This window comes from Antedon mediterranea, chromosome 10 (assembly GCF_964355755.1).
Source record: "Antedon mediterranea chromosome 10, ecAntMedi1.1, whole genome shotgun sequence".
Lineage (NCBI taxonomy): Eukaryota > Metazoa > Echinodermata > Crinoidea > Comatulida > Antedonidae > Antedon > Antedon mediterranea.
In genome coordinates, this window is record NC_092679.1 from 844,996 (window position 1) to 869,570 (window position 24,575).

Here is a 24,575-nt window from a genome sequence, read left to right on the forward strand (position 1 = left end):
AAGATGTTTTTTATTTTTTAATAAAAGTATTCATTTTAGGTTCATGCTTTAACTGCTTTAGGGCATCGCTCATTGAATAATCATTTTTACATTACATAACACAATGACAATTCATTTCAATTCTAATTTGTAGTACTGTATTTATATAAAGCTTTACAATTTGTAATATGAAATTAAGCTGAAATAAATGATCATGCAATTTGTGAGTGGGTGAGTGGGAAGCTGGTGACGCACTGTATTTTATAGTCAACCACCCAGCCGAATTTCAACATAAACCTCTTGGAAACTGAAGTACTCTTTTAATTTGTCCTACAGTACCTACCTTTCAGTTTCTCCCTACTCCCCTATTGCTCTATCTATAACTGTCAACTGTACATTCTTTACTAGGATTATACAATATTATTGGATATTAAATAGAGTCATCTACTTAACAACAAAAGAACGTCATTATTTCAGGAGCGTGCGTTATTGTTATTCTTAGATTGAGTTGCCTTAGGAGTACATTTTATATGGACAGCTTCATAAACAACTTACTGATGGTTAGCATATATACATGTTTTCTTTCATAATAAACTGTGATATTACACACAGATGAATAGATGAAGAGAGATGGTTGTGATAGTGAAGATATTGAAGAGAAAGGTTTGATGAAAAAAGAGATGGACAAAAAGAAAGATGAAGGAAGAAAAGGATGGAGAAAGAAGAGACAGATGAAGTAAAAGACAGAGAAAAGGATGTGATAGTACTTAGTAGTTTTCAATCCTTTCAAAACATACTAGAATGTGTAAAGCTCTGTCTACACTATCAAATTAGTTTGACAAAAAATGTGTGATGTGCCCAAATATGGTAGTGATATGCCCAAATATGGTAGTGATATGACATCATCATGTCTATATATGGGCACATCATATTTTTTGTCACATAAAGTTTGATAGTGTGTAGATACTGTAGAGCTTTAAATAAAAAGGTTGCTCAAAGATTGTGTGGATAGTATGAGGTACAGAGAGTAAAGATGGAGTAAAGAGTGATAGTATGAGGTACAGAGAGTAAAGATGGAGTAAATAGTGATAGTATGAGGTACAGAGAGTAAAGATGGAGTAAAGAGTGATAGTATGAGGTACAGAGAGTAAAGATGAAGTAAAGAGTGATAGTATGATGTACAGAGAGTAAAGATGGAGTAAAGAGTGATAGTATGAGGTACAGAGAGTAAAGATGGAGTAAAGAGTGATAGTATGAGGTACAGAGAGTAAAGATGGAGTAAAGAGTGATAGTATGAGGTACAGAGAGTAAAGATGGAGTAAAGAGTGATAGTATGAGGTACAGAGAGTAAAGATGGAGTAAAGAGTGATAGTATGAGGTACAGAGAGTAAAGATGGAGTAAAGAGTGATAGTATGAGGTACAGAGAGTAAAGATGGAGTAAAGAGTGATAGTATGAGGTACAGAGAGTAAAGATGGAGTAAAGAGTGATAGTATGAGGTACAGAGAGTAAAGATGGAGTAAAGAGTGATAGTATGAGGTACAGAGAGTAAAGATGGAGTAAAGAGTGATAGTATGAGGTACAGAGAGTAAAGATGGAGTAAAGAGTGATAGTATGAGGTACAGAGAGTAAAGATGGAGTAAATAGTGATAGTATGAGGTACAGAGAGTAAAGATGGAGTAAAGAGTGATAGTATGAGGTACAGAGAGTAAAGATGGAGTAAAGAGTGATAGTATGAGGTACAGAGAGTAAAGATGGAGTAAAGAGTGATAGTATGAGGTACAGAGAGTAAAGATGGAGTAAAGAGTGATAGTATGAGGTACAGAGAGTAAAGATGAAGTAAAGAGTGATAGTATGATGTACAGAGAGTAAAGATGGAGTAAAGAGTGATAGTATGATGTACAGAGAGTAAAGATGGAGTAAAGAGTGATAGTATGAGGTACAGAGAGTAAAGATGGAGTAAAGAGTGATAGTATGAGGTACAGAGAGTAAAGATGGAGTAAAGAGTGATAGTATGAGGTACAGAGAGTAAAGATGGAGTAAAGAGTGATAGTATGAGGTACAGAGAGTAAAGATGGAGTAAAGAGTGATAGTATGAGGTACAGAGAGTAAAGATGGAGTAAAGAGTGATAGTATGAGGTACAGAGAGTAAAGATGGAGTAAAGAGTGATAGTATGAGGTACAGAGAGTAAAGATGGAGTAAAGAGTGATAGTATGAGGTACAGAGAGTAAAGATGGAGTAAATAGTGATAGTATGAGGTACAGAGAGTAAAGATGGAGTAAAGAGTGATAGTATGAGGTACAGAGAGTAAAGATGGAGTAAAGAGTGATAGTATGAGGTACAGAGAGTAAAGATGGAGTAAAGAGTGATAGTATGAGGTACAGAGAGTAAAGATGGAGTAAAGAGTGATAGTATGAGGTACAGAGAGTAAAGATGGAGTAAAGAGTGATAGTATGAGGTACAGAGAGTAAAGATGAAGTAAAGAGTGATAGTATGAGGTACAGAGAGTAAAGATGGAGTAAAGAGTGATAGTATGAGGTACAGAGAGTAAAGATGGAGTAAAGAGTGATAGTATGAGGTACAGAGAGTAAAGATGGAGTAAAGAGTGATAGTATGAGGTACAGAGAGTAAAGATGGAGTAAAGAGTGATAGTATGAGGTACAGAGAGTAAAGATGGAGTAAAGAGTGATAGTATGAGGTACAGAGAGTAAAGATGGAGTAAAGAGTGATAGTATGAGGTACAGAGAGTAAAGATGGAGTAAAGAGTGATAGTATGAGGTACAGAGAGTAAAGATGGAGTAAAGAGTGATAGTATGAGGTACAGAGAGTAAAGATGGAGTAAAGAGTGATAGTATGAGGTACAGAGAGTAAAGATGGAGTAAAGAGTGATAGTATGAGGTACAGAGAGTAAAGATGGAGTAAAGAGTGATAGTATGAGGTACAGAGAGTAAAGATGGAGTAAAGAGTGATAGTATGAGGTACAGAGAGTAAAGATGGAGTAAAGAGTGATAGTATGAGGTACAGAGAGTAAAGATGGAGTAAAGAGTGATAGTATGAGGTACAGAGAGTAAAGATGGAGTAAAGAGTGATAGTATGAGGTACAGAGAGTAAAGATGGAGTAAAGAGTGATAGTATGAGGTACAGAGAGTAAAGATGGAGTAAAGAGTGATAGTATGAGGTACAGAGAGTAAAGATGGAGTAAATAGTGATAGTATGAGGTACAGAGAGTAAAGATGGAGTAAAGAGTGATAGTATGAGGTACAGAGAGTAAAGATGGAGTAAAGAGTGATAGTATGAGGTACAGAGAGTAAAGATGGAGTAAAGAGTGATAGTATGAGGTACAGAGAGTAAAGATGGAGTAAAGAGTGATAGTATGAGGTACAGAGAGTAAAGATGAAGTAAAGAGTGATAGTATGAGGTACAGAGAGTAAAGATGAAGTAAAGAGTGATAGTATGAGGTACAGAGAGTAAAGATGGAGTAAAGAGTGATAGTATGAGGTACAGAGAGTAAAGATGGAGTAAAGAGTGATAGTATGAGGTACAGAGAGTAAAGATGGAGTAAAGAGTGATAGTATGAGGTACAGAGAGTAAAGATGGAGTAAAGAGTGATAGTATGAGGTACAGAGAGTAAAGATGGAGTAAAGAGTGATAGTATGAGGTACAGAGAGTAAAGATGGAGTAAAGAGTGATAGTATGAGGTACAGAGAGTAAAGATGAAGTAAAGAGTGATAGTATGAGGTACAGAGAGTAAAGATGGAGTAAAGAGTGATAGTATGAGGTACAGAGAGTAAAGATGGAGTAAATAGTGATAGTATGAGGTACAGAGAGTAAAGATGGAGTAAAGAGTGATAGTGTGAGGTACAGAGAGTAAAAATGAAGTAAAGAGTGATAGTGTGAGGTATAGAGAGTAAAGATGGAGTAAAGAGTGATAGTGTGAGGTACAGAGAGTAAAGATGGAGTAAAGAGTGATAGTGTGAGGTACAGAGAGTAAAGATGGAGTAAAGAGTGATAGTATGAGGTACAGAGAGTAAAGATGGAGTAAAGAGTGATAGTATGAGGTACAGAGAGTAAAGATGGAGTAAAGAGTGATAGTATGAGGTACAGAGAGTAAAGATGGAGTAAAGAGTGATAGTATGAGGTACAGAGAGTAAAGATGAAGTAAAGAGTGATAGTATGAGGTACAGAGAGTAAAGATGGAGTAAAGAGTGATAGTATGAGGTACAGAGAGTAAAGATGGAGTAAAGAGTGATAGTATGAGGTACAGAGAGTAAAGATGGAGTAAAGAGTGATAGTATGAGGTACAGAGAGTAAAGATGGAGTAAAGAGTGATAGTATGAGGTACAGAGAGTAAAGATGGAGTAAAGAGTGATAGTATGAGGTACAGAGAGTAAAGATGGAGTAAAGAGTGATAGTATGAGGTACAGAGAGTAAAGATGGAGTAAAGAGTGATAGTATGAGGTACAGAGAGTAAAGATGGAGTAAAGAGTGATAGTATGAGGTACAGAGAGTAAAGATGGAGTAAAGAGTGATAGTATGAGGTACAGAGAGTAAAGATGGAGTAAAGAGTGATAGTATGAGGTACAGAGAGTAAAGATGGAGTAAAGAGTGATAGTATGAGGTACAGAGAGTAAAGATGGAGTAAAGAGTGATAGTATGAGGTACAGAGAGTAAAGATGGAGTAAATAGTGATAGTATGAGGTACAGAGAGTAAAGATGGAGTAAATAGTGATAGTATGAGGTACAGAGAGTAAAGATGGAGTAAAGAGTGATAGTATGAGGTATAGAGAGTAAAGATGGAGTAAAGAGTGATAGTATGAGGTACAGAGAGTAAAGATGGAGTAAAGAGTGATAGTATGAGGTACAGAGAGTAAAGATGGAGTAAAGAGTGATAGTATGAGGTACAGAGAGTAAAGATGGAGTAAAGAGTAGAAAAGAATGTTAAAGATGGTTTGATGAGAAACATAAAAGACAGTTATCATAAATAAGCGGCGGCTGATCCAGAATTTTGAAACAGTGAGAGGGGGAAGCATGAAAAATGGTTGTTGTCCTGTTCAGTCAATGATATATTAAATACACATTATGAAATCAATACAGAATTCCTTATACCATATTGGAGATATAGAGTTGTACTGTATATGATCAGCAGATCATCTATCAGGCAGGTTTAAATAATAGTGATTGATAACCTGTGGCAAAGGTCAACCAATTGGCTCATAAATGATTGACAAAATTAATTTGTCAATCTTATATCATTACACTCTAGCCAATAATCTTACAGTTGATAGCATTACACATGGTTCGCCTTTAAATCAAGTCAGAACAGCAAATTAAATCTAGTATTTTTTTGCAGCATCTTCATTAAATTTACCAGATTGTCGGTGCTGTATCACCACACAACAGTATTAATATAAAGACAATAATGATGTAAATTGCTACACAAATATAATGTACTCATAATACAGCAAATTGAACTGGGTACACTATGACAATATTTATCTTATATATTGTAATTTAATACTATTTATTGATCCATTATGTCCAGTATGTTAATAAGACAACGATCTAATGTCCAGATGTTATTATCCCATAATGCATCACTCATCATTATTCCAGATATTGTGCACTTTAATCCTGTGCAGCGATTTTAGACGTCTAGATGTCTCAATATAAAATAGTAAAAACAAAGATTGAATTTCATTTCATTCCAATTTTTATTACATTCTCTGCATTTGAAATTTTGTTTTCATCAATAAATATCATCTATCCACTCGAATCTCTGTACAGTATGACATCCAGTCCAGTATAGTAGCCTAGGCAAATGCTGTATACAGTGTCACATGTTTTAAAGGTTAGTCTTATGGCCTATAATACAGGCATCACATGTGATACATTCCAAAATTTACCTAATGATACTGGGCAACTATTTGTATTAAAAGCATAAATATAAACATCAGACAATTTAAATTCTGGTATGTGAACTTTCTTATAATTCATAAGGACTTTATTACAAATATTGAGTTGTAAAGATCTTTTACTGATTGTCTTTTCTCAAACCTCCACTATTGATTAATAACAATGAAATCATAGTAGTCAGAAACGGAAGGAACATTAATTATGTTTCTATAGAAATCATACAGAATTCTTTGGTGCAAGGAAAACTTCAACAAGCTTTAAAATCACCCAATGATATTGTTTGAATCTAAAGGTCAATTCTGCCCTTCTTGCATTTCATAAACCCATTCAACTAGACTTCACATTGATCAGCAAATGAAGCTGAAATCAAGAATAGGATAAATTATCAATGAAGGTTGCTATGAATTGTAGTCGGTTCGATCACTGTTCAATATTCTATTTAGAGAAAGTTCTCATATTCGTTAATCGCTCATGCGCAACAAATGCTAACAATAGCTGAAGAATTAATATTTCCTTGACTGCTATATGTAGAACAATTATTTTATTTTTGTACAGGTATGTCAAAATGGTTATCACAGTCCTAGAAATTGCCATTATTATACAAATTCTTAACTAACAATTTATAAAAAATCTACTACTGTGCTAGATTGCTAGTTTGCTGGGTCCTCATTTATAATCCCATCTTCCAAAATTACCTCAATGTTCAATGTTGGTACTTATATTATTTTCTTATTTATTGTGAATAGCTCCTCATTCAAATATCTCATGGTCTACAGTAGTGGACGTTCACCATGCAAGCGCTTCAATTCTTAAAGTAATCATGTAACAGTGTAAACGCCTTCTAACCCATTTGAAATCATACTACTGTAGATATATTTTCATATACTAGAGGATTACAGTTTTTGTATGCCCTAACTATAGTAAGTGTTTAAAAGTAGATAACTCAACTCATTTCAGTTAATTTGGGAATGAGCCAGCATTGAACAATAAAGGATATAGAAAATCATATATAAGGAAGTTGGCAACAATCCTACACTGAGCATAACAAACCCCCTTAAGCTCTGTATACACTATCAAACTGGTTTGACAAAAAAGTGTGATGTGCCTAAATACTGTATGGTATAGTGATATGCTCAAATACGTGTCCATGGGCACATCACATTCAATTCAATTCAACTTTATTTCAGACAAACTGTCCATATGAAACACATAAAGTTTACAAAAACAACACATTATTATGGCTATACTGATACTAGTTAACACACGTAAAAGTATACATGAGATTAAATATACAAAAGTTCTGTCCATTTTCTATGCAACTTTGAATCTTTTAGAATACGAGAAAAAACACATGTAATTAAAGTATTACAGCTTTTTTCAATTTTTGTTTTGAAACCAAAAATTGATTTCCGAATGTACTCATAGAAGGAGGGAACATGGTTATCAACAAACATAGCACTAGCACTACAGCTCCTTGAGCGTCTTAAAATCTTTCTAAGTGCGTTATTTTGTCACATACAGTTCAGTGTAGACACAGCTTTATTTATATGTGTAATAAAGTAAAACATTAAAAAATACACAAAATACAATTGTACAATGTCTACTACGTAAAAATTTAACACACACAAATACATATACTGTATACAAATATATATAGATATAGGGGATAGGGAAAATCAATTAACGGTTTTTGTTACTTGCAGTTGTGTTTTAAATAATATGGCTTTTTTTTATTAACAATTAAAAATCATTACTTTAATTTTAAAAACATATAAAACATTTTTAACAAATTAAATTAATTAGGCCTAGCTAGGCCTATATCTCACTCAGAGTCAGAGTCTCACTCTCAGTCATACATAATTTTGAGTTTGTAGGCTACTACTACTTATATCCTTCCTTCATTCACACGGTAGCAAACAGGAAATAAGCAACCAGATTCCCATTAATAGGCCTAGCCTACACTAGCTAACATAGGGAGGTAGGCCTAGGCCTACAACAACTTGGTCGCCGGTTTCTTGAAAAAGCCCTGGAAGGCAAGCCTTTCTTTAATTATAATATAAGACAGAGAGAGAGGGCTAGGCCTAGACTGAAAGATTGACATATTAGGCCTAAAATTACTTACGATGACATTACCAAACGGTGAAATCATAATCTGTTGAATAGTATACAAGTAACACATTCCATCTAAAATGTAAAAATCAAATTTTACGTCCTTAGGCCTACATTTCCTGAACCATGCTTCGTGGCGATATCGTCTTGTGTGTGTGGCCTTTTTTGTTGTTTACTTTCTTTTCCTATTCTTTTTTTTTCCAAGTCGTCCTCGTGTCTATATTTGATTGCGCCCTCTATTTTGACGTAATAATAAAAAGAAGGGTCACCAAAAAATCGGACACTGCATTACATGGGGCGCGCCTTATAATATTATATGGTACAAACAATACAAAATAATACACCAATTAAATTGCGAGGTACCAGTAATTTTTTAACATCGAGTCATTTATTTATTATCTAGTAATAATAATATCCATCGTAGGCCTCTTCTGTGTGAAGAGGGCATTGTCCCCTTCTTAATCTTAATAATTATTTTATTGTCAGTTGTTTTATTTACTTTTAGTGAATTCTTTTGGTTGAAAATTTTTAATGTCACATAATAGGTATGAACTTAACCACATATTGGAACGAAAACAAATTAGGCCTACCTAAAAAATTGTAATTTAATGCAAAACATAGTCAAATTGGTTGCCAGTGTCAATGAGTTGTCTTTTTGATAAGTGAAATCATTCTTTTTTTCGTTGTTTTCTATGCAAGTGAATAACTTTATTAAAACTGCGAAATGGCCTATTCACAGTCTGATTTTAATAGTCTTCGTTGTTCATGTTTTTTGGGGAAAATACGATATATCAAAGACGTTTAAGTAAGGATTTGTTTATATGTTTTTTCATAGTCAATAAAGCTACTACATTACAGTGTTTGTTTTTTGCAAGTAAAAATAATTTCCATCTATTCTTTTTTGGTCACCAGTAAAAATATGTTTGTGTATGATTTGTTGTATTTTTGTATGACATGTTGCTGTGTATTTTAATGTTTTCATCTCATCCCTTTGATTAATTATTTCAAGTTGCTTTATTTAGATGTTTTTACAAAATTATAATTTGTGGCGCATTTGTTATAACGCAACACTGATATGTGACAAACAAATAAAACGATATACCGCCCTCTTTTTTTAAGGCGATCATTTGAGAGAGACGATCGCGATTACACGGCAACAGTCATGCGCATTTCAAATTTAAAGTATTAATTTCCTTAACCGCTACCGCCGCCGTGAAGTACTTCTATACGTAACGTTTGTTTGCAACCTTTGCATCTCTAATAATCAATAATAACATGAAAAATATACAATCAAAAATATAGTTTAAATTTAAATTTTATATAGTTACAAATGATATGATATATGACAATAAAACTTACAGAAATACTCGAAACTGAAGCCTCGATTAATGGCTCCTCCCATGACATACACGTGTTGTGTGAATACATGTGGCCTTGTTTGGACGCCATGTTTATTGTTTACGATCGCTTTTGACATGTTGTGAATAGCTAACTTGCGAAGCAACATAGGCGTGTATCGAATATTCGGTCAAGAATTAACATTTATTTGTCAAAATGAGTGACGATGACAGAGATATTGATGTTGAGAGTGATGTAAGTATATTTATATAATATTATTTACAATTTTAAAGAGAATTTAATTAAGAAATGGTGGAGAATTTGTAATTATTTTTCTGGTTTTGTTTTCAGGACGACGGGGATATAGACCAATCTCAGGTAAGACCTGTGTGAGAGCGCGCTCTGTGCAACGTGCGTGAATTATTTGTTGTATGTTGTCTGTAGAGTACCGACGATCAAAGAGTGATTGTTTTACCACCATTGTTTTGTGTAATATAGTGTTATATTTATCTAAAATGTTGGTGTTTTATTTTAGGTATTGAATTTATAAAAATGTTTCCTTGTTTTATTTTAATTCCGATTAGAAGGTGAGATAGTGATAGTGTTAATTGATTGTTTAGGACCACATACTTTTTAGCCTAGGGCCTACCTACCTACCAAGCTAGATAAATACTTTTTAATTAGCTCCCTCTTTATTTTTATGTTATTTATGGAAATATTCTGTTTGTAAAAAATTGTGTATATGTCAATGGCGGATAAATAACATTGTTTGATTATTTAAATTTGGTTTATAATTAGACTAGAATTATTTGAGTCGTCCAGGTCTAATCATCAATTTTTTTAAAAGAATCAAATAAAATTTAATTTGTAAACAGTGAGTCTCTAGATTTGCGCTGAATTACTTTATAGCTTGTACCACCAGCATCTTGACATTCTGACCTGCATATATTAATTATGTTGATACCATTATTACTATTAATTACCTTTTATCTTTCCATTGCACATTGAAATTTAGTTTTTCTGTCCAAACTCTTGGTCTGTACCTACCAGTTATTTGTATTGTATACGTACATAATGTAATTCCTTCAGAGGATCTCAAATGTTATAATACACCTCTAAACAGTCAATATCTGTATAATATTGCATGATTTTTTACACTTTCTGTACATTTTATTGAATTTTTTTATTGTGACAACGAAGTTTATTTTTAATAATTTTAAATAATGTTATTTTCATATCTCTTTTTTAATTTGATTTTCTTATCACTTTTATACAAAATCCATTGGCAATGATTGTCCTAATGATACCATTTTTTTAAACAATTTTCTTAGGTTAAAGTGTCCTGTTATACAGTATCCCATCATTGTAATGTAAGGAGTGTGTAAATTACTTAGCAATTAAATTGACAGTACCTGTATTGCAACATTGTGAGCATTATTTCTTCTCTTACTCAATACTGTGTTAAGAAATGGCTAGTAGTTTACTGTATCTTTCGATTTGTAGTCTTCTGATTCAAGTTTTTAAATATTTAATCCAAACATCCTGAAACTGTCTCTCTGTCTCACTACAGTAAACGAGACAATTTAATAGAAGATTGAAAATTATAGACGAACAGTTAAGAAAAATACATTTATGACACGAATAAATTCAATATTAAATATATAAATTTAACATTTTGTGATCTAAGTTTTTAATCTGAAAAATATATTTATTATAATTCATTTGTTAATGATTATACAAGTTTGCTTTGGAATAAAAAAACATGATTTGCGCCTCCATTTTGAATGTTATCGTCATGGTTGTCGTTGTGGAAATGCCATTTTCTGCTTCTATATAGTATGTTAATAATCAGATAATATATTCAGGCAACTTGCTATCCAATGATTATTGTCATTCGTACAGCATCGTTTTAAATTATGAGAAATATTGCATTAGTTGATGCTGCTAAATTAAAATAGATGTAAAGCCTATTGTTCAAATTATTATTAGATTGTTATGCTTCACTGGTCATTGATTATCTACCGATTAAGTAGGTCAAACTGTTTTTAGATTATGCATTGATCCTAAAATAAGAAAATAAAAAGCCAATTACAATGGGAAAATTCCATGTACATGTGGTGATATTTGTAGTACAAGTTTGTGTCATGCTTGTCACAGAGGTCCTAGTAAAATTATATACACACATGGTTACATTCGCAATACAATCATACAGTGCTTACCACAGAGGTCCTAGTGAAATTATATACACACATGGTTACATTCGCAATACAATCATGATACAGTGCTTACCACATAGGCCCTGTGAAATTTCATGCAGTGGCACTGTCAATTTTTTATCAATCCTGGTTCTAGAATCGAAAATTTTGGTTTAACGAGTGTGGGTTTGTAGGTCAGATCCTGTATACCTCAATAGGATGTGCCAAGAATTAGTTGACACATGATTTCTTTATTCCAAATTCCTTGAATGTGCAATGATCTCTTCCTTCTTGTAGGATAGTATGTGAATGCCAAGATTGAATTTTATTTGATTCAGATTGAATTATGTCGCAGATCTTTTCAATTTGATTAAGTTTTGATTTCAATCCATTCAGGTGCAAAATCTTTACAATGTAGGATAGTATGTGAATGCCAAGATTGAATTTGATTTGATTCAGATTGAATTATGTCGCTGATTTCAATCAGATTAAGTTTTCATTTCAATCCATTCAGGTGCAAAAGTTCATGTACTATGCATTGTTACTGTATTCGCATAAAGTCCTTAAAATTATAGATAAATTTTAATCAATAATTTTCTTTGTAATTCTAAGCATTGAACACAGTTTTAGTACGGTTTCATAATTTATTCATTAATATTTATGACCCAAATAGGCTTTGTTGCCATTGATAACAATCGCTATTCTGGGGTCTCACAATATTCCAATGCATCACAGTCATTGTACACTAAACACATTCTTGATTGAATTTGATTGCTAATCTGCATTCATATATTCTGACTTGCATAGACTTGATCTCAACTATAAATGAATTTAACAGTTGATTTCAAGTTGAAACCAACACTGTTACTTTTAGTTACAGGTTTTGTAATCAAAAGAGAACACAGATCAAACCACTGTAGATAGGTATTGTAGCATTCATACTGTGCACAATCTGCTATGAATCCTGTACTGCATTGTAAAATGAATGATTCAAGAGAAGAGCTGATATATTTGTTGATTCCTACTGTGTTATTCTTGTTTAAAATTAAAATTTCCTTATTTATTTTTAGTACTAATGAACTATAGTACATTAGAAAGTAAATGTGAAATGTATGTGTTGTGTATTTTTTTAATCAAAATATACAATTAATAGAATACAACATACAAATTTCCAATATTTAGGTGTTTTATCTTATATTGTATGAAAGCATTTTTCAATATTCATTCACTAAAAATAACCATGGTAAAGTTAAATATTGGCAGACCTGATTGTGTTACACTCAACTCTCCCAATACAGGACTCTATGAAAACCAGAAACTCTCCCAATACAGGACTCTATGAAAACCAGAAACTCTCCCAATACAGGACTCTCTGAAAACCAGAAACTCTCCCAATACAGGACTCTATGAAAACCAGAAACTCTCCCAATACAGGACTCTCTGAAAACCAGAAACTCTCCCAATACAGGACTCTATGAAAACCAGAAACTCTCCCAATACAGGACTCTCTGAAAACCAGAAACTCTCCCAATACAGGACTCTCCGAAAACCAGAAACTCTCCCAATACAGGACTCTCTGAAAACCAGAAACTCTCCCAATACAGGACTCTCTGAAAACCAGAAACTCTCCCAATACAGGACTCTCTGAAAACCAGAAACTCTCCGAATACAGGACTCTCTGAAAACCAGAAACTCTCCCAATACAGGACTCTCTGAAAACCAGAAACTCTCCGAATACAGGACTCTCTGAAAACCAGAAACTCTCTCAATACAGGACTCTATGAAAACCAGAAACTCTCCCAATACAGGACTCTATGAAAACCAGAAACTCTCCCAATACAGGACTCTCTGAAAACCAGAAACTCTCCGAATACAGGACTCTCTGAAAACCAGAAACTCTCTCAATACAGGACTCTATGAAAACCAGAAACTCTCCCAATACAGGACTCTATGAAAACCAGAAACTCTCCCAATACAGGACTCTCTGAAAACCAGAAACTCTCCCAATACAGGACTCTCTGAAAACCAGAAACTCTCCCAATACAGGACTCTATGAAAACCAGAAACTCTCCCAATACAGGACTCTCTGAAAACCAGAAACTCTCCCAATACAGGACTCTATGAAAACCAGAAACTCTCCCAATACAGGACTCTCTGAAAACCAGAAACTCTCCCAATACAGGACTCTCTGAAAACCAGAAACTCTCCCAATACAGGACTCTATGAAAACCAGAAACTCTCCCAATACAGGACTCTCTGAAAACCAGAAACTCTCCCAATACAGGACTCTATGAAAACCAGAAACTCTCCCAATACAGGACTCTCTGAAAACCAGAAACTCTCCGAATACAGGACTCTCTGAAAACCAGAAACTCTCCGAATACAGGACTCTCTGAAAACCAGAAACTCTCTCAATACAGGACTCTCTGAAAACCAGAAACTCTCCCAATACAGGACTCTCTGAAAACCAGAAACTCTCCCAATACAGGACTCTATGAAAACCAGAAACTCTCCCAATACCAGAAACTCTCTCAATACAGGACTCTATGAAAACCAGAAACTCTCCCAATACAGGACTCTCTGAAAACCAGAAACTCTCCCAATACCAGAAACTCTCTCAATACAGGACTCTATGAAAACCAGAAACTCTCCCAATACAGGACTCTCTGAAAACCAGAAACTCTCTCAATACAGGACTCTATGAAAACCAGAAACTCTCTCAATACAGGACTCTATGAAAACCAGAAACTCTCCCAATACAGGACTCTCTGAAAACCAGAAACTCTCTCAATACAGGACTCTATGAAAACCAGAAACTCTCCCAATACACAGGACTCTCTGAAAACCAGAAACTCTCCCAATACCAGACTTTTCTTAAGTCCAAACGGTCCCAAATTCATTTTTAACATTAAAAACACATTCTGAATAATAGACTTTCCGGAAAACCAGACATATTTGTCCAGCCCAAAGGTGTCCGGTATTGGGAGAGTTGACTGTATGACTGTAAAAACTGTAAAGGAAATTGTAAACTTAGTTTTAATATCCATGTCACAGGATCTGTTATCTTTTGAGTTCCGTGTTGTGTTTTCTGTTATTTCGTAGAATACATATTTATCTTTGTGATATAAATCTATAATTGGCAGGATAAGAGTTGAGCAAACTGATTAGTATGCCTGCTTGTCCTGAGGAATTAGGTTCGAGTCTACAGTAGCTCCTGTCAAGTTCTAAGAATAACATTTGTTGTATGTACTTTGGATTAGGATGCAGTAACATATTCTAACATGGAGTTACTTAGTTTCGAACGCTGCACACTCAATATACTGTACATACTTCAGCATTGACATGGGTAAAGATAAACTCCAACAATGGTGTGACTTATCTAAACATGATCATTGTGTTTGAAATTGTATTTAGTGATGAATTTATTTGTATAGATTAATTCCTATCTGTTTCTTGTTTGAGTGAAGTTCAGTCGACACGTATGTTATTTTAGGTAAATTAATTTTTTATGCAATTCCGTGATCAGTCATTGACTATATATTATTACTCATATCTTTATTAAATATGAATAAACAACCTATAACAATGTAAGCATTGTGTGGGTCTTTCCATTTCCTTATTTTTGTCTGCTTGGTAATTCCGAAATTGCAAACAATGAAGTTACACATTTTATCGGTTTCTTAAAAGCACTATAATATATTGATTTGCAAAAGGATTATTTGACCAATTGGCTCAAAGGTCAACTGACCAATCAGATTTGACCATTGCTATGTTTACTATAAGACTGAGCATGGGATGGATCAATATTTTGGACGATAGCCAAAAGTAGTAAAGGAGATAACAAAAGCAACGTGTAGTAATCCATGTAACTCACATGGTTAAATAATAGCTTGTTGACCTTTGGCCTTTAGTCTCGTGCATGTTGTATGTGACTTATGACACGTATGACATTTAGTCTATCCCTCTGAATCTAATTTGTATGATAGTGTTGTTTTATTTTATTGGACAGTTTAGTACTGTATGCTTTTGCATTTTGGTGGTGAGTTTTTAAATGAATAAAAAAGAGACTACAGTAGTACACATTAACATGTATGCGCTTAAGCATATATTAAGTGCACAACTTAACATACTGTAGATCGTAAACTCATTGCATGATAGGAAATATAAAACGGGCTATATACCCTGACATCCAGGTATGCCTATGGTAAGCATGTCCTTACACACCCAATGACAAATGCATCCAGAAGGTCAGTATGTCATACTAAGGTCAACATGATACATCCAGGTCACTGTCAGAAAATGACATGTATATTGTACAGACTTAGATGCATATCAGTCCAATACCAAGTAATATATTTTCTAGTAGTTGAACTTGACAGAAGATTTTAAAAGCACAGCAATACATTCCTACGTTGCATCTAGGTCAGCCTGTTGCGTCATTGCCCCTATCATTTGCCCTGCATGGTATTTCATGTCCTAGTGCTATCTGGGTCATTATTACTTTTGTCCAAGATAGAACATGTTGTATCCTACGGCTATATGGGTTGTTAGTAGAGTTTTCAACCAGGATTACCGATGAAAATAAGATGGGAACCGAATATAAAATTATTGTACAAACAACTGTGCATTTGCTTGTGCAAATATTGTTGTAGTAAGATCATTTAATGAAATATATTTTGAATATATTATTTCATATTAAATAAGAAAATATGTAAGGGTCCAAATTTTATAACAATTTTAGAAATGATAGTGTAATTATGTAATATAGTCACTATATTTTTACTGTATCTTCTTGAATGACATAGAGTATTGATTACTGTGTATACTGTACAGGTAGTATTAATCATGAATTTTGTGAAATTATGTTGTACATTTCTATCGATATGGTAGATTTAATCTTTTTATATTTATGCACTAGAGGGTATATTTACACATGTATACAACTTCTCAGATATCTTGGCGTGTGTCCAAATTGGTCTTGTTAGATTCAGCTTGGTTCATTCGCCTGTCTTTGTAAACTGGCGTCACTTTGGGCCCTAGTACCAGTATGTTGATTTTACATCAGTCCATCAAAACGCTTTATAAACATATTCTATCATAGTTTATTGGAATTGATTTTACTGTGTATGTATTGTATGCAAATGAGCTCTAGGCTATAGCATTATAATTTCGTAGTGAAGGAGGAGTTATCACAGCTAGTAATCAATGGGAAGCCCTTACTAATAAACATATTGTATTAGTAGTCCAGGCACTTCAAGTGGACAAGAAGAAGAGGAGCTTATAAAACTGACACATTGTATTAATGTGGCTTGTTATTGTGTAAAACAAACTAGTTTTTTAGGGGTTTTTTTTGGAACATCATGAATGAAATTTGTTGACACTCTAGCTACAGTTATCATTGTATAAGCCTATTTACATTTACACAACCTACAGTAATGTATCTGTCCAAACACATTTGGTCCTTCTCCTTGGGTCCAGTTCTTAATGAAATTGAAAGAAGTCTATAAGTGGAGAGGTACAGACATATGCTCAATTTATATTATACTTTTAAACAATGTTTTGTTTATGCAGTAACTAAGGTAAAACATAATGAAGAAATTGTAGTATTCAACATTTTGTTTTATTATTTGGTTTTTTTTTTCTTATTTGAGAGTTGAGTTGAAAGAGTTATGAGTTACACTAGGTCAGGATTGAACCCTGGACCTTGGGATTAGGAGGCAAACATGTTAACCACCAAGTTACAGCTCCAATACTACTCATGATGATGTCTATCTCTTGATTTGAAAGTTAATGGAATGTCTTTTTATATTTTCTAGGCTGAAAAACGAGCTCACCACAATGCTCTTGAACGAAAACGACGTGATCACATTAAAGATAGCTTCAACATGCTTAGAGACGCTGTCCCTAATTTACAAGGAGAAAAGGTATTCACAATTGTTGTCATATACCGATTGATTGTAAATTAAAACGTGACTACTGGGTTTAATCAACTAGCACTTGTGTTCCTAATTAATTCATAGACAGTATGAATTGAATAGGCCTGACTTTGACTTTTTGTTTTAATTGAACAATGTGTTAAAAAAGGGTGGTTTTTGGTTAAAGATCAAAATCAACTAAAATCTTCTATTGAAATTGAAATAAGAGACAAGGTCCAAAAACCATAAATTAACCATATTTTTACTACTTTCATCAAATTTGTTTAATTTTCACCACAGGCGTCTCGTGCTCAGATTCTCAACAAGGCAACAGAATATATCCAGTTTATGAGACGGAAAAATAACTCGCACCAAAATGATATTGATGATTTGAAAAAGCAAAACGAACTACTCGATGGGCAGGGTTTGTAAATTTAGGGTTTTGTTTTTAACCTTTAACTGAAAACTAGTCCTCTAGTCATCACAAAATTTAGAAAAAATTAAGCTTTTTCATGCGATCAGATTTAATTAAAACAGAATCATGTAATTGAGTATCGAATGGTGTTATGTAGCAGATTGTATTGATGGGCAGACGATGTCCTTGACAGAGAAAATATAATATACTAAACAGAGGTCAACCTACTTTAAATTAGGTCACTCATAAAAGAAGAATGATGTCATAATATGCCATTCCATGTTATGTCCCTACTCCCTCATCTAACCAATATTGCCATCTACCAATCAAATGCTTACACTTAGTATGATTGTTGTGTGCATTGAGGGCAGTATTTATCTATGAAATTGCAAAGTTGTTGCTGTGCTGTTGTATTTGCTTAGCAGTGTTCAGATGGATTTATTAAAAAACAAATATAATTATCTTTCGTGGTAATCATGCGTTATAGATACTGTAAATTTGTAGTGTTTGCTCGAGGCATTTACATCATATCTGCCAATGTAATTATATTGCATAAATGTAGCTATTTTGTTTTCAAGCAGAAAGAAAAGGTCTTGTAGATTTAGGCTTTCATAATTAGTCTTTTTCCACTAAATAATTTGATGATTTTAGGCATACACAAGAATCCAGAACAAGGCTACAACAAATGTGACAGTGTGGCCACACCCTTTTACTCGCTTTCTTCCATAGTAGTATTGCTACAATAAGTCAAACATTTATTAAGGTCAAGGTTATATTTTACCATTCATTAATTTAAAGCTTTTAAGCATTTGCTTATTTCCAATGCAGTAGTATCTCTATATTTGTATATTATTCCATAACACTGCTTTTATGGTATTTCAATTACTAACTCATGAACCAATGGTTGATTTCCTTATTAGGCATTTTGAAATATTTCTGCATTTTATTTTTGTTATCGGTCATATTCAATAAACATTGACCATATGTCACTGTTAACAGGGTTGAAAGACAAAATATAATATAATGTACAAGCCAAAAATCAACAAATAACAAGACAACATTTAGATATTAGTGACATTAGATAAAACAAAATAACCGAAACCAGGAAACCATTGCATCTCTAGTGGGAACCAAGCTTTAATGTAGAATTATGAATTTCATTTTTATTTGGTTTCAGTTGCATTGCTAGAGAAGGCTCAAGTGACAGGAAAATTAGATCCAGAAAGTCTCATTGATCCAGACACTATTAGCATGCTAACAAATTCCAAGTCCAGTAACGATAGTGAAGATTCCGAGTCAGATTCATCGGATGACAGTGACCCTGACGTTCCAAGGAAACGGTTAAAAGTCGTCAACGATGCACTTGATAGTCATATTTTGATACCTGATTCGTCTGTTCCGGCGAGTGCCGTGTCGGTCACTATTTCAACGTCGTGAAATAGCGGAGGTATAAAAAGCAGGTTACTTTTTATACCTCCATGTGGATATTGAAAGAAATTTAAAGAAAAAAAAAATTAAATAAAACGGGGAAAAAAAAAAAAAAAAAAGAAAAACATGAAATAAATTTTTAAACAAAAGACAAGAAACTAAGAATTTGTAAAAATGTTGTGACTTTCTTTAGCTTGTTGCAATTCCTAATATGAACAATGATTTTGAAACTGTTAAATATTATAATTGAATATTTATCTCAATCATTTCTTTAGGTGGTCTCATATTTCAAGATCAAATTTCTACTTATACACTCACTTCAATTTGTTTATTTGTAAGTTCCTGTATGTTGGTACATCTACACCAACTTCTTGTTATACACTTCAATTTGTTTATTTGTAAGTTCCTGTATGTTGGTACATCTACACCAACTTGTTATTATACACTTCAATTTGTTTATTTGTAAGTTCCTGTATGTTGGTACATCTACACCAACTTGTTATTATACACTTCAATTTGTTTATTTGTAAGTTCCTGTATGTTGGTACATCTACACCAACTTCTTGTTATACACTTCAATTTGTTTATTTGTAAGTTCCTGTATGTTGGTACATCTACACCAACTTGTTATTATACACTTCAATTTGTTTATTTGTAAGTTCCTGTATGTTGGTACATCTACACCAACTTGTTATTATACACTTCAATTTGTTTATTTGTAAGTTCCTGTATGTTGGTACATCTACACCAACTTCTTGTTATACACTTCAATTTGTTTATTTGTAAGTTCCTGTATGTTGGTACATCTACACCAACTTGTTATTATACACTTCAATTTGTTTATTTGTAAGTTCCTGTATGTTGGTACATCTACACCAACTTGTTATTATACACTTCAATTTGTTTATTTGTAAGTTCCTGTATGTTGGTACATCTACACCAACTTGTTATTATACACTTCAATTTGTTTATTTGTAAGTTCCTGTATGTTGGTACATCTACACCAACTTGTTATTATACACTTCAATTTGTTTATTTGTAAGTTCCTGTATGTTGGTACATCTACACCAACTTGTTATTATACACTTCAATTTGTTTATTTGTAAGTTCCTGTATGTTGGTACATCTACACCAACTTGTTATTATACACTTCAATTTGTTTATTTGTAAGTTCCTGTATGTTGGTACATCTACACCAACTTCTTGTTATACACTTCAATTTGTTTATTTGTAAGTTCCTGTATGTTGGTACATCTACACCAACTTGTTATTATACACTTCAATTTGTTTATTTGTAAGTTCCTGTATGTTGGTACATCTACACCAACTTGTTATTATACACTTCAATTTGTTTATTTGTAAGTTCCTGTATGTTGGTACATCTACACCAACTTGTTATTGTACAGAACGCTAGATTCTAATTAATGATAAAATGGCTGTTTTATGCCAGTTTAAATATCTTTTAAATATTACTGTAATTGCTGGTATCTATGTCATAATTATTTTAACTGTAATATTCTTTCAAATACTTTTACGCAATGGAGTAAATAAAGATCATATCATGTTCAACAACCGAGAAAGCTTGGTTCCCACTGGAGACGCAACACAGGGATGCAAGCACAATGCATGCAAGTAATTGATTTGTCATTGGTCATCTCAATTGTGTTGCATCCCTAGTAACCTCAACTGACTGGTAAACGTTTCTTTAAAGTAGTTGGATTGCACATATTAGCTTTTTAAGTGGGTGAGGGGAGGGTGTCTCGTGGTTTTATTAGGTGCAGTGCTTTGAGGCGGGTTCAATTATATTAAGAGAAATATAAGTTTGAAGCGGGTAAAGATTCAGGGCTATTAGGGAACCCATGATTAGCAATGACCAAAGTACAGTCAACTCTCCCAATAACGGACATCTTTGGGCTGGCCAAATAGGTTTGGTTTTCTGGAAAGTCTTTAATGGTAAAAATAAAGTTTGGGACCTTTTGGTCTTCAAGAAAAATCTGTTTTTTTTTATTAAGTAGGTCGTCGGGTCAACCTAATAGCTATGATAGAAGTATAATATTAAGGGTTATACTTTAGAGTATATAATATTGAGGTAAGTATAGTTTTGTCTTGATTGAAAGTAAAGTGAGTAGTTATATTTTTAGAGATAGAATTAGTTCACACACATGTCTTAGAATGGAAATCCACCCAGAAACAAAAATGGAAAATACCATGTTGAATGTTTTGAAATTTTGAAGGGTATAGAGAAGTGGCACGCTGGAGTGGTTCTTGTCTCTAAATCAAGGGGATATGTTCAATTCTGATGACTATTTTTCTTTAAAATGAATAAACTGGTTTTGAATATTCCTATTCAGTTTATTAAAACGCCTTATGCTGTTTGATTCCATATACAGTATGCACTATTCACCTATTTCTCACGCTTGCAAATTTTAATTTTTATCTTTCAATGCATTGTGGTCCTCTTATGTGAATTTGTAAAGCTATATGTTATTTATTTTTAAAGATTTAATTGATGTACGTAGCCTATTAGTACTGCTTGCCAATTCTTGGTTTCAAGTCATTATTTTAGAGTTTTATCTTCTTCGTGTCGTCTTCATTTAAAAACTTTAAATGGTTTTTGTTGAAATATTTTTAAAAATCATCCAATTTTTTTTATTTTCCTAAGCAATAATTGATTTTTACTTGTTTTTTGTCAGCATTTTATTATAAAAATCAAAATTATTTTTCCCAGCGTTTATTTATGAAAAAATAAAATTGTATTTCTGCTCTGTTTTATTCACACACTGTTTTTTATATTTTAATATTAAAAAAAATTAAACATATATCATTTTATGATAGGGTACACTGAAAATATTTATTGATCATAAACACATTTATTTGTAGATGGAAAAATTCAGTACTAAAAATATTGTGGTTCAGCTGACAAACGGACCAAATTAAAACTTGTGAAACATTAGTAAATAAAATCTGAAAAACAAACTACAATCTATCTTTTTTTATGGAACCTTTTTTTGGTGGAGATTAAATTTTTGAAAATTTTTAATTTTATGCAAAGTTCTTTATCCCCTCCCCCTCATTGTCCTCCCCTCTCTACCTTACAGTAATTAAGTCAGTGCTGGCTTGAGGCCCACAAAATGTCTTAAATGTTAGGAGGGCTCATTGCACTCTTTATAATAAAGGAGTCTGTCTGTTTGTCCCTGTAATATGGGTGTATGTTAGGAGGGCTCATTGCACTCTTTATAATAAAAGAGTCTGTCTGTTTGTCCCTGTAATATGGGTGTATGTTAGGAGGGCTCATTGCACTCTTTATAATAAAGGAGTCTGTCTGTTTGTCCCTGTAATATGGGTGTATGTTTGTATCATTAGCTAAAATGAAATTTCATTCTATAAATCGCTTTAAAAAAGATTTATTTTTGTTTGAAGGAAATCAAAAGCAGAATTTAAGAGTTGATTATTATATTTATATAAGCCCAATCATTATTATATGCTTTTGTATATTGTTTATGTAAATGATATGTTAATACAATTTGCATATCATTAACATATTGTTTACATAAGTAATTGTATGCTCTTGGATAGTGTTTATGTTAATAATATTAATAACATGTGATGTTATGTTACATGTTTTTTGAAGTTTTTTTTCAGTATTGTGTACCATTAAATTTATCACCAGAATCAGAATGTGGATTTTTATTTTTTATACGGAGCAGTATTCAATTATTGTTTTATTTTTGACTTGCTATTCATTTATCAAAAAGATTAACGATTTTCCAAACTCTTTATTGAGCTAAAATCATCTGTAAATCTGGTGCTCAGCAAGCATTTGTTTAATATATACTTTAATTTTAATTATTTTATTCGGTTCTTCATAAAAACACCAGAAAGATGAATATCAAAACTCATTAACCTAATGAACCTAATTACTGGTAATTTTTCTGACAATGCGGAAGTTGATAACATACCCTCCAATTATCTTTGTCATTCCAGGATTATTATTAGATTGTATTATTTATAAGATTAGTATGAATAATATTGGAAGGTTAGTAATAATTTCACCATAATAATTGTAGTACAGGATTACTATTCAAAGCTTCGTAAAAAACATTTTTGGTTTTTTAAACTTGTGTATAGTTTGTTGACTACCTTTTGTTATGTAATGTGTGTAGTTAGCAATATAAGGGAAATGAATTACATATTTTATAGGTTTGATATATTATTTAATATTAGAAATTTATATTACTGTATTATAATTATTTCCTCCAATTAATATAACCTAGAACCTGTTAGAAGCCTTTAATTTGTCTATTTTTGACTTTCCTGTCCCCTTTTTTCCACTCTTGTTTGGTCTTTATGTCTTCATATTTTTACTTTTTTTCCACTCTTGTTTGTTCTTTATGTCTTCATATTTTTACTTTCCTGTCCCCTTTTTTCCACTCTTGTTTGGTCTTTATGTCTTCATATTTTTACTTTCCTTGCCCCTTTTTTCCACTCTTGTTTGGTCTTTATATCTTCATATTTTTACTTTCCTTGCCCCTTTTACACTCACATGATTATTAATACACATTATTGGATGTTTTGTTCAACATTTTTTATACTTAAATAGGATTAAAATGTGTCCTTTCTCTGACCCCTTGTTGCTTTGTCTCAAGGTGTTAACCTATTAGATCCAACTCATAACTTGCATTGTATTTTCTTCCAACACTATTTAGGTATTTCGAATAACAAGTTATACCTTATGAGAATATTTTACTTGTTATCACCAGATAAATATCTATTTTATATTTTGTTGACAACATTATGAACCCGGGTTCGTAATGCTGTCAACAAAATATACATTATCTTGTTGCTACCACAACAAACATAAAAAGACATTCATAATTATGAGATGTTTACATGGTACAGTAGTTACAATATAGTAGAAGGTCATTTGTAACCCAATGCACCAGCTTTTTAGTTGATTGAATCATGTTAATAAGTTTCTCATCTTGTAATTCAATTAATTAAAATCTTGTATAATATTTCATGTATTATTTTATAATCAATACTGTACTGTGACCGTGACCCAGTGTTTTGTGTGAACAATGAACTGGGATCGGGTTACAGATGTTCAAATGGCACGTCAGAGGCACCGATTTGTTCTGCATAATAGCAAGTAATTTGACCTCTTTTTCCACTCCTTACTACCTACAAGAAACATTTTAGTAATGTATGAGCAAATCGGTTGCTTGGGTACATTAACAGAAAATACCCGTATTGAGAATGTCGAGTACAGAAGAAGAAGGTTGT

At 32.8% G+C, this 24,575-nt stretch overlaps 2 protein-coding genes across 3 annotated transcripts in view; one reads left to right on the forward strand and one right to left on the reverse strand.

The window, feature by feature from the left end:
- LOC140060991 (alpha-(1,6)-fucosyltransferase-like) overlaps positions 1 to 8,166 on the reverse strand; it is a 35,960-nt gene extending 27,794 nt beyond the window's left edge. The window contains exon 1 of the mRNA XM_072107370.1: positions 8,015 to 8,166. The gene's annotated coding sequence lies outside the window, so the exon portion shown is untranslated. The remainder of the gene's footprint in view (positions 1 to 8,014) is intronic.
- A 1,146-nt stretch (positions 8,167 to 9,312) lies between these two features.
- Positions 9,313 to 22,959, forward strand: LOC140060560 (protein max-like). 2 transcript variants are annotated; one of them, XM_072106829.1, is made up of 5 exons: positions 9,320 to 9,594; positions 9,691 to 9,717; positions 17,351 to 17,458; positions 17,750 to 17,873; positions 19,042 to 22,959. In XM_072106829.1, exons 1-5 carry the CDS (start codon positions 9,556 to 9,558, stop codon positions 19,299 to 19,301), a joined length of 558 nt encoding a protein of 185 aa, XP_071962930.1. In that variant the 5' UTR covers positions 9,320 to 9,555; the 3' UTR covers positions 19,302 to 22,959. The 2 variants fall into 2 exon arrangements, with proteins under 2 accessions (XP_071962931.1, XP_071962930.1); XM_072106830.1 differs by lacking the exon at positions 9,691 to 9,717 and having other exon boundaries at positions 9,313 to 9,594.
- The last annotated feature ends 1,616 nt before the right edge of the window (positions 22,960 to 24,575 follow it).